We start from the raw sequence: 10,941 nt of genomic DNA, 5'->3' as shown, positions 1-10,941 counted from the left end.
TCAAACGGTTTTTCTATGATATTCAGGTGGAGCAATTCCATAATTTTGAATTGAAAAAAGACTTCCGGCGTTTGTGTAAAGATATTTTAATACGTCTTGAAGCATGGCTAGTAAAAGAGTCGTGCTCCTTTCGTTTAGCTCCGTATATGCGAGCACAGTTCCAATTTTAACTAAATAAATATATATATAATAATTACATAATAAAAATGAAAGGGGGGGAGGAGGAGGAAAGAATCAAACAAACAAACAAACCGAATATTCTTAGAAAATGATGGGCTCCATATATCTGAGACATGGGTTTATCTGGATGTTCGCGCAATAAATCCGAATATTGCGGTCGTTCAAATTTGAATAAAAGTTGAGATCCTATCATTGTGTTAAAATATTCTTTAAGACCTGTGACGACTTGTTGGCAAGCACTTTCCCTTACAAAATAAATCAAAACAAGTAAGTTATTATTATTTTTTTTTTGATCATTTTTCCTGTTTCGAATAACAAAGGTTTACACTTACATGTATTTTGAATTATTTTTACTATTCGCTTTAAATTTAAGGTAATCATCCAATATTTGATCGACTGAACGAACTGCTGGTAAATTAACAAGTTTTTTTTGTCTCGTTATGAGATCCCAATCATCAACCAACCATGGTTTTAATTCATCAGGAATTTTCACCTGAATAAATGGAAATATGTAACCATAAATAATCCATTATTAAGAAAAAAATGTAATTGAAATAATCTAGTAAAACCTTAATTTCAACTTTTTGCATGTATTGTGTTTCCGTTTCAAACGTCGAATCCAATTTTGGACGTTTTTTTCTCTTCGGAACATCTAATGAACTTTCTTGCAGTGGCAATGGACTTTCTCTCTTTAGAGTTTCTCTTTTATTTTCTTTTTTGTTGATTTTAGATTTTGAATCTAAATTAGGTGTTGATGATCTGAAAATAAATATGTATATTTTTTTAAAATTTTATTCGATGTAAGTGCTTTTCTGATTGCAATCCAGTAAAAATATATTGTTTCTTTTGAAAATCGAGTATTGAGGCAAAATTAATATGTTTAAAATAAAACCCCAAGTACATAATTCTACAATACTTTAATAGTTATGTGAATGTTTAATCCTGTAGTACTTATAATAATTTTTTTAATTACCTGCTATCGGAATCATGCAGAGACACATCGCTTTTAGCATCGGAGGATTTTGATTCTTTGGCAGCAGATTTAACAGCTTTCGGTGTAGACCCTTTTGATTTTTTCTGCAGTCTAGACTTGTGAGATTTTTGTAAATCTTTTTGTCTGGCAACATTGGCATCATTGTACTTTAATATTCTCGATTCTGGAACCCATTCATCCCAACTGAAATTAAATTTTTTTTTTTTTTTTTAAATTGTCAATCGTTTACACACACACACACACCAACGATATTTGTAACAATGTCGAACCTTTTGTTCCAACCAGCATAATGAACCCAATATTCATTTAAATTATTGTCATCTTCATTCACTCGAAACTTTAAACATTTTGCTTCATATATTAAGGGACCATGAAAGCATAAAATTTTTTCTCCTAAGAAAAAAAAAGAAACAGATAAATCTTAATTAAAAATAAAAAAATTTGTTTTATCTCATTGACAATGGAATGTAACTTTTAGAGAAACAATATATATACAATAAGTGAAAAAGAAATTATAATAAATACACAAGATTTCTTATTTTGCACTTAAACTTGTAAAAAACAACAATTAAATTAAACCGATGGGAAAATTTTGAACAACCGCCTTATCACTTGTAGACCCAATTAAATTAAAAATAAATTTGAAAAAAATGATTTGATTATTTTCACCTTCGGAAAATTTATTATTTTTGGTCCCCGTCGGGGCCATTTTATTACACCTATGTTATATATTGTTCAATTAAAATTAAAAAAAAAAAAAAATTCACGATTTTAAAAAAATTATTAGTACTAAGTGAAGAAATTGTATTTTCAAAACATTGATGATACCGTCTACCATGACGCTTTCGTGGCAGCAGATTTAAAAACCGCCATTGTCGCCATTTAAATTTTATTGTCAACATTTTTTTTTGTATTGACACCCACAAAAAATTTCTTTTCTTTTTTTTTCTTTTCCTTCTTCACTTATTTAAAAATATTTTAACTTTTTTTTCTTTTATTTTGGTCATACTTTGATTAAAATCCTTTTTCCCAATGTTTTTTTCAAAAAAAAAACATTCAAATTTATTATATTTGCTCATTCATTCATTCATTCATTCATTTTGAAAAAAAAAAATTATACTTTTATTCAAAATTGAATTTTCATTTCGCAAAACAATAAAACGATAAAAAATGACGGAAATTTTTAATTTTTTTTTTTATAGGGAGAAATCTTTCTAAACAGTCACAGTAGTAAAGCCAACAGATTAAAGATTCAATTTCGAAGAAGGAGAAAAAATTTTTTTTTTAAAATAAACCAAAAGATGAATCCAGGAGAGGATGATGATGATGATGATGATGCTGATGAGAATAAGAAGGAGAAGAAGAAGGAGTAGAAATAATTTTCTCCCACCCGAACATTTTTAAAATCCCGATTTAACGCGGTTCCCCTTGTTCTTGTGCCATTTTTGGCTTCCCCTATGACTCTTGGGCATCGACACGAAACCCATATCGCCAGTGCTTTTGGGACACCAGTGTCGTGTTCTTACCGCGAATTTTTTTAATAACAAAAAAAATTTAAAAAAAATTCGAAAGCGCTCATCAAATTCAATAATAACAACCAAAAAAAAAGGTAGGCAAACAAAAAACTAAACTTTTTTCTCTTTTAATATTTAATTTACTAATGAATAAAAAAAGCCCCCCCAATAAAATCTTAATATAACTAAAAAAAAATAAAATTCGATTCGAAAAAATTAATTTAACTCAATAAAAACTTTTCTTTTTTTTCTTTTTGCTGTTGTTTTTAATTAGTTTTAAATAAAAATAAATAAATTTAAGTTTTTTAATTTTTTTTTTTCACGTTCGTTTTAAATGCACCAACAGCAGCAACAGTAGGAGCAACAGGAATAAATAAAATTAAAATTTTTGTAGTTGATGATGATTATGATACATTCATTAAAATTTTGGTTTTTGTTTTTCATTTTTTACTTAAAAATTTTTTAATAAAATATAATAATAATTAACATATCGACTTTCCTCCCCTCCCCCGACCCAATGCGATGATAATAATAATTAAAAAATAACGATTTTTTTATATATTTAAATAACCTGTTAACGACTTATTTAAATTTATATTTCCAATAATAACAAAAAAGAAAAATACAAATTAAAAATCTCTCTCTATCTTTCTCTCTCTCTCTCTGTGTATGTGTCTCTCTCTCCCCCTCTCTCTCTGTGTGTATGTGTCTCTCTCTCTCTTTCTTTCTCTCTATCTCTCTCGTATCGAAAGTTTATTAAAAAAAAAAAGAAAAATTTTCATCGTTTTCCTATCTAAATTTAAAAAAAAACCGTTTATAACACAACTATTACTATTAATATTAATATTATAATCATTATTATTATCATTATTATTATTATTACTATTATTATTATCAATAAATATTTAAAAAGATTTTCATTTGATAAATACCAAGTTTTTTTTTTTTTGCCAAAAATTTGAGCGAACGCTCAAAGATTTAATTTTAGAAACGAACGCCATTTTTTTTTTCTCATTAAACGTTCAATGACGATAATGATGACGATGATGATGATGATGATGATGATGATAATAATAATAATAAAAATAATAATAAATTTCGTATATCTTATATCGTTAAAGTTCAAATATTTTAAATTCGAAAAAAAAAAAAAGAAAAAAAATTCGTTAATTTAACAAAAGAGAATTTAATGAAGAGGTGAGGCAGCGGGGGCGGTGGCGGAGTGGTGGTGGCGGCGCAAAAGAAAATTCAAAGGATTCCAGTGACGGTAATATAAAACCGCCGAAACCGCCGAAACCGCTAAATAGGTAAAAAAAAAAAATATTAAATAAAATAAAATAACTTGGTTCGTTGAATTGTTCTTTGTTACTTTTGTCGTTAGTAAAAATTTTACAACAACAGCAACAGCAGCAAAATCGTGAATAAATTAAATTCATTTTCTCATCAACGAATTTTCTAGAATCGCGTAAAAACATGTTTAAAAAAAAACAAAACAATTATTATTATTATTATCATCATCAACGAAAACAACAACGATTTGAGATACGTTTATATTAAAATCTCGTAACCGATTTATTTTTAAACGTTTTTTTTTTTATCGAATGGGGTTTTTTTTCTCTTTCTTTCTTTTGTATTTAAAAATATTTTAAATATACGCACACACGCACACGCACACACACACGCACAAAAAAAAATTGTTACAATTATTTATAAATTTTTTAAAAATGCGTTTAAATGAAAGAAATATCGTGTGTGTGAGAGTGAATGAGAGAGAGAGAGGGAAAAAAAAGCAGAAGACGATTTGAATTCGATATGATTTTTTTTCTCTCTCTCTCTCTTTAACTTTTATAAAAGTCTTTCTCTCTCTTACTCTCTTCAAGTTTTTCTTTCTTTTCTTTTATTTTAATTTTCATTAAGGTTTCATCAATTTATTTAATTATTCGTTTAAAAAAAAAAAAACTTTTTTTATTTTTTTATTTTACGCGTTTTTTTTTCTTCTGCTTTTTCTTCTGCTTCTACTACATCGAATCTAAAATTACATTAAATAGATTTTTTTGGAAAAGAAGGAAAAAGAAAAGAGAGAAAATCGAGGAGGGGGGAAAACCAAAAGATTTTAATTGCTCGATAATAATAATTTTTTTCTCCAGATTTTTACTCGAATCTCGAGTGTAATGATAGTAATAATAATAATAAACGTTTCAAAATGGCTTATATTGGTCGTTAATAAAAAAAAATTACTTAAATTTCATTTTGCAAAAAAAAAAGAAAAAAGAAAATTAATGTTTTTCCACCCAATGTTTTTTTTTTCTTTTTTCACTCGTAAAATTAAATCTGGGTTTTGTCCAAAAAAATTTTATATTGGTCAGTCTAAAATTGGGAACACGAACACAAAAATTTGTCGGCCATCAAAATTTTCATTTTGCTTTTTCTTTTTTTTTCTTTTTTTACGTCGCGTATCAAATTTATAAAAAAAAAGAAAAATCGACAGGAAAAATCAGGTATTAAAAAAAAAAATAAAAAAAAATTTTTGTTCTTTTTTTTTATACTCTTTTCCTGACACGACATGACAAGCATTAAAAAGGAAAATGAAAAGAAAAACCGTTTAATTGGGATTTTAATTAAAGAAATTTTATTTTTACGTTTGTTTTCCCTCCCTCCCTCTCTCCCTCCTCCCCCATTTCCCTCCCTATTCCTCCTTCACCTCCCCTTCCCTACCCTCATTTTATTTCCCATATTTTTATAAACACCCCTTTCACATCCCTGTCGGTATGAAACTCGGTGTTTTTGACCTTTTAAACTTTTCCTTTCTTCCTTTTTTTTTAATGTTTTTGCTGTTGTTGCTGTTGTTGTTGTTGAAATGTTTCTAATTTTTGTTATTTACAATTTTTGTTTGTTTAATTAACCGAATTCTCTCGCGCTTTTGTCGTATTTATTTTTAATTTATTTTTAAATTGAAATTTTTGCATAAAAAAAAATTATGAAAAGGCTCGCTCGCTTTCCCTCTCCCTTCCTTCCCCTCCCATCCCCCGATTCCTTTTTTTTTCCAAACTGGAAAGAGAAAAGAAAAAAATTCCGATAGTCCGGTATAAATTTCATTGAAATGATAAAAAATTGTTTTTTTTTTTTTTTTTTTTTTTATTACAGTTTCGTCTGAGTTAGAAAAAGGAGAAGAAAAAATTCAAAATGGAGGCAATCAAGAAGAAAATGCAAGCTATAAAAATGGAGAAGGATGCCGCCATGGACAAGGCCGATACTTGCGAAGGACAAGCCAAGGATGCCAACGCAAGAGCTGATAAGGTTTGTTTCATTTGGGAAAAATTATTATTATTATTATCACTCGTGGAAAATTTATTTTTTTGTTTTTATTTAAATAAATAAATAGATCAACGAAGAAGTTATGGAATTGGAAAAGAAATTAAATCAAATCGAAGCTGATCTGTCGAGAACTAAAAATGATTTGGAAACAGCAAACAAAAATTTGGAAGAGAAAGAAAAACAATTGGCTGCTGTAAGTTGAAAACGTTTTTTTATATAAATTATTATTATTATTAATATTTTTCTTTTCTCCATACGCGTTTTGGATTGCAGACTGAAAGCGAAGTTGCTTCGTTGAATAGAAAAGTTCAAGAAGTTGAAGAAAATTTGGAAAAATCCGAAGAAAGATCGCAAACGGCTCAAACGAAATTGGCTGAAGCATCTCAAGCCGCGGATGAATCTTTCCGTATGTGCAAAGTATTGGAAAACAGGTCCCAACAAGATGAGGAAAGGATGGATCAACTCAACAATCAACTTAAAGAAGCTCGTATGCTTGCCGAAGATGCCGATGGAAAATCCGACGAAGTAAATTTTCTTTTTGCAACCCCCTCCCCTTCCTTCAACCCCCCTTTACGTTTATGAATACGTTAAAAAAAAAAAAAAAAAATTATTTTCATTCAGGTATCGAGAAAGCTCGCCTTTGTTGAAGATGAGCTCGAAGTAGCCGAAGATAGAGTTAAATCTGGTGACTTGTGAGTATTCGTGACGTAATCACTCACTCACTCGTGATAATGATATTAATTGATAAAAATCCTTTCCAGGAAAATCATGGAACTCGAAGAAGAATTGAAAGTCGTCGGTAACAGCTTGAAATCTTTGGAAGTATCCGAAGAGAAAGCCAATCAAAGAGTCGAAGAATACAAAAGGCAAATCAAGTCTCTTTCCGTTAAATTGAAAGAAGTGAGTAAAAAAATTTTCCCGCCCCCCTCCCCGCCTCCCCTCAGCCTTTTCGAAAACGAATTATCATTATTATTATTTCGAATTCCAGGCCGAAGCCAGAGCCGAATACGCTGAGAAAACAGTTAAGAAACTTCAAAAGGAAGTCGACAGGCTGGAAGGTACGTTTTTTTTATTAACGGTTAACTTAATTATCGTTATTTAATTTAATTTTTTTCTTTTTCTTCTTCCACGTCTATTTTTTTTTATTTTTTGTAACGCGCCTACAAAATTTAATTTTTCTCTTAATTTAATTTTTTTTTTTTTTTTCAACGTTTTTAATTTTAAAAAATATAAAAAAATTTCTCCAGTACGGTAACGATCGACTGACTGGAGATTTTTTTTTCTTTTTTATTTTCTTCTTTCATTATCAATTTTTTAATAATAATAATAATAATAATTATTATTATTATTATTATTATTATTATTTACCGTCGAAATAGAAAATTAAATTAATATCGAAAGAGAAAAAAAAAAAAAAAACGTCTATGAAAATTTTTTTTTTTCCCCGATAATTCCGATAATTAAATTTTCGTAAACCGGAAGTCGAACCAGACGAAAAAAAACAAAATGGCGGGAGAGATATTATTATTATAATAATAATAATAATTTTTTTTTTCAGATATATTGTATCAAGAAAAGGAAAAATACAAATCCGTTTGCGACGATGTGGATTCCACCATTGCCGAACTCACAGCCGGTTAATAACCACGAACGTAATAAAATCGCTTTGAATCATCATAAAATATATCGGAAAATTTTTTTTTTTTTTTCTTTTTCTTCTTCTTTCCCCCCCCCCTTTTTTTTCAGTCCGTTCGGAAAATTTTCCTTTATTATTATTATTATTATCTATCTAAATTTAATGTAAATTTAAATAAAAATAAATAAATGAAAATTTTTCTTTCTCTCTCTTTCCCTCTCTCTTATTCTTTGGGCAATCACGTTTAAAATTAAATTTTAATTTTTTTTACCTTCCCACTATTATTATTATTATCGTCAATTGTTATCATTATTATTATTATTGTTTATATTTTGATTTCAAAATGCGAGAATAAATAAATATGTACGACATTAAATAATAATAAAAAAAAAAAAAAATTATTTAAATAAAAATGGAGGAAAAAAAAAATTTTTTTTTTTTTTTTTCAAAATGGCCGTTTCCGCTTTTGTTTGTTTTTTTTTTTTGTTTTTAATTTATTATTAATTGTAAATTTAATTATCTATTATTAATTGAAATTTATTATTATTATTATTATTATTTGTTTTAAATAAATTTTTCGAGTTTTAATTATTGAATGGAGATTATTGTGTGTCAGTTGATGATTTACATTTAAAAATTTTTTTTGTGCGATTTCCACGTAATATCATTTCCGGTTTGAATTTTTCATCTCTTTTTTTTTCGGGGGAGGAGAGGGGGTAAGAGGGGGAGGAGAGGGAGGAAAAAAAAACAATTTTCGTTGCAATTTAAATTACTACGTAATCCGAAACGTTCGTGAACGCAGGTGGAAAAATAATTTTTTTTCTTTTTTTTCTCACGCGAAAAAATTCAATTACCATTTGTTATTATTATTATCATTATCATTATTATTATTATTATTATTATTATTATGAGTAGTAGAATAGTTGTACGAAACGAGAAATAAAAATTGGGAGAAAAAAAAAGAAAACGTTAAAATTTTACAAATCCATTTTTAAAATACGGAGGAAAAAAAAACATCATCATCATCATTATTATTATTGTCGTCGTCGCCGCCATTTTTAACAATTTTTATCATTATTATTATTATTATTATTAAATTGAATTATTTAAAAAGTTTTACGACAACATCTGAACGTTTAATTACGGCCCTTTTATGTAAAAAAAAAAAAATGGAACAAAATTTTTTTTTTAGGTCAAAGGTGACTTTGCGTACCCTTTTTAAAAAAAACCCCAACCTTCCGGAAAAGGCAAAAAAAAAAAAAAAAAATTTGCGAAAATGAATTTTTTATCATCGTTGAAGAAAAAAAAAAAAAAAAGGGAGGAAAAGAAAAAGAACGAAAAAAAAAAAAATTTTTTTTTTTGCACGTTTTAAAATTTACATAATTTAGAAGGTTTACGTAATCGAAAATTCAAAATGACAAAATTTTCCAGAAAAAAAAGAGGAGGAAAAAGGGAAAAAAATTTTAAATTTAAATTTTCCCGCCAAAAAAAAAAAAAAAGAAAAAAAATTTCCCCGTCGTCAAGTTCGTTCGTCGGATTTAAATTTTTTTTCTTTTTTTATTTACACTTTATTAGCGGCGAAAGCCTTTCTTAAAATTTCAATATGGCCGACGGTGCTCGTCACTTTTTTTTTTTCTTATCACGACAAAATTTATTATCATTATCAAATTGGAAAAATCTTATCAATTAATTAATTAATTAACATTTAAAAACCTTATCAGAAATTAATTAATTTCGTTAGACGAAGATTTTCCCGGAAAACGTTTTAACGTTCTGGAAAATTTTTTTTTTGAGTATCGTCGTGACGATAGTAATGCGATTTCCGGTAATTTTTTAACCGTCGGCCATTTTTACGAGAATAAAAATTTACGGATCATCATTTTCCATCTGTTCATAATTATCGTATACGACGATTCCGATCACGTTCCGACGAACGAACGAACTCATTTTCTCATAAATAATAATAATAATAAAAAGGGGGCGTCGGGGGGGGGGGTGGGGGGAAATTCTCGAACGGATAATTAAATTTCGATTTTCACATTTGATGTTTTCTTCTACTTGACCGAACAAATTATTTTTCTCGAATCGGTATAGCATTTACCGTGCGAACGTAAAATTTTCATCGTTATAATTTCCCCCCCCCTTCCCGAACGTCGAACGATTTCTATCAGGTGTAATAATTGTTGATTATCGTACCTCCTATTTTATTCCGATTCTCGTTAAATTTTAAGTTACGATTACATAAACCTCCTTTTTTTTCTTTTTCTTCTTCCTCTTTTTTTTTTTTGTTTTCCCATTCGTTCTTTTTTTTTATTTGACTTTTTTCCTTCTACCCCACATTTTTCAAAAAAAAAAAAAAATTCAAACCGATTTGTCAAAACGACTTTTCCTCTTTGTAACCCTTTCCTTATCAATCCCAATAAATAATAATGATAATAAAATTATTTTTTTTATTTTTTTTTCCCCCGATTAGACTACAATGAAAATTTTTATGAACGCACAAAATAACATTGTTATTATTATTATTATTATCATCGTCATCAACATTATAATAGTCGTCATCATCATTAATTACGAATCCTTTTCATTTTTTTATTTTTTTTCTGTTTTGACTATTCGAGCTTTTTTTATTTAATTTAAAACGAGTAGAAAAAAAAACTCCATTTTTTTTAATTTTATGTTTTTCCATCCGGAAAACTTTAATTTCTAACTCGTTTTCTTTTTTTTTTTACCGAATCCCTCCCTCCCTCCTTCTCCCCTTCCGCTTTACCTCCTCCAATTTTTCCAACTCTCATTTTTTTTTTCGTTCGATATCACCTTTATTTAAAAAAAAAATGAATTCGAGCATTAAATCCTCGATAATAAATTTTACCTTAAAAAAAAAAAAAAAAACACGCGCGCAAAAAAAAAAAAAAAAATGGAAATCATTATCCTCATCATAATCATCATTCTCATCATCATCATCATCATCATCATCATCATTATTATCATCATTATTATTATTCGGGATATTAAGAAAAATGATTTGAAAAAAAAAAGAAAAGCTATGGTATGGATAATTAAAGAAAAAAATTTAATTAATAAACGAATTGAAAAAATATGAAGGAGTAGAAGGAAGGAAGGAAGGAAGGAAGAAAGAAAGGAAGGAAGAAAGTGAAATAAAAAAAAAAACAAAATGGCGAATCGAAATTAAATTTAAAATAAAAATCAAATTTTTTTTTTTTTTATAAAAATTGATTTTTATCCTTCATTCGTACCGTCGGTATAAATCGATTATTAATCATTGAAACTCAATTTTTTTT

General features: G+C 27.7%; 2 protein-coding genes across 2 annotated transcripts; one reads left to right on the top strand and one right to left on the bottom strand.

Moving 5' to 3' along the window:
• Window positions 1-1,883, bottom strand: Phum_PHUM400130 (uncharacterized protein; the record flags this gene model as incomplete). The annotated part of the gene is made up of 7 exons (XM_002428730.1): window positions 1-170; window positions 253-425; window positions 513-673; window positions 750-861; window positions 1,154-1,357; window positions 1,444-1,567; window positions 1,844-1,883. The coding sequence occupies 7 exons, from the start codon at window positions 1,881-1,883 to the stop codon at window positions 1-3; spliced, it is 984 nt and encodes a 327-aa protein (XP_002428775.1).
• Window positions 1,884-5,871: 3,988 nt separating this feature from the next.
• Phum_PHUM400120 (Tropomyosin-2, putative) lies at window positions 5,872-7,644 on the top strand (the record flags this gene model as incomplete). Its single annotated transcript, XM_002428729.1, has 7 exons — window positions 5,872-5,985; window positions 6,071-6,196; window positions 6,277-6,528; window positions 6,625-6,695; window positions 6,765-6,903; window positions 6,992-7,061; window positions 7,562-7,644. 7 exons carry the CDS (start codon window positions 5,872-5,874, stop codon window positions 7,642-7,644), a joined length of 855 nt encoding a protein of 284 aa, XP_002428774.1.
• Between the last annotated feature and the right edge of the window lie 3,297 nt (window positions 7,645-10,941).

This window comes from Pediculus humanus, genomic scaffold (genome assembly GCF_000006295.1).
Source record: "Pediculus humanus corporis 1103172107910 genomic scaffold, whole genome shotgun sequence".
In the NCBI taxonomy this organism is placed as follows: domain Eukaryota; kingdom Metazoa; phylum Arthropoda; class Insecta; order Psocodea; family Pediculidae; genus Pediculus; species Pediculus humanus.
This window is presented reverse-complemented; position numbering and strand designations above follow the sequence as displayed.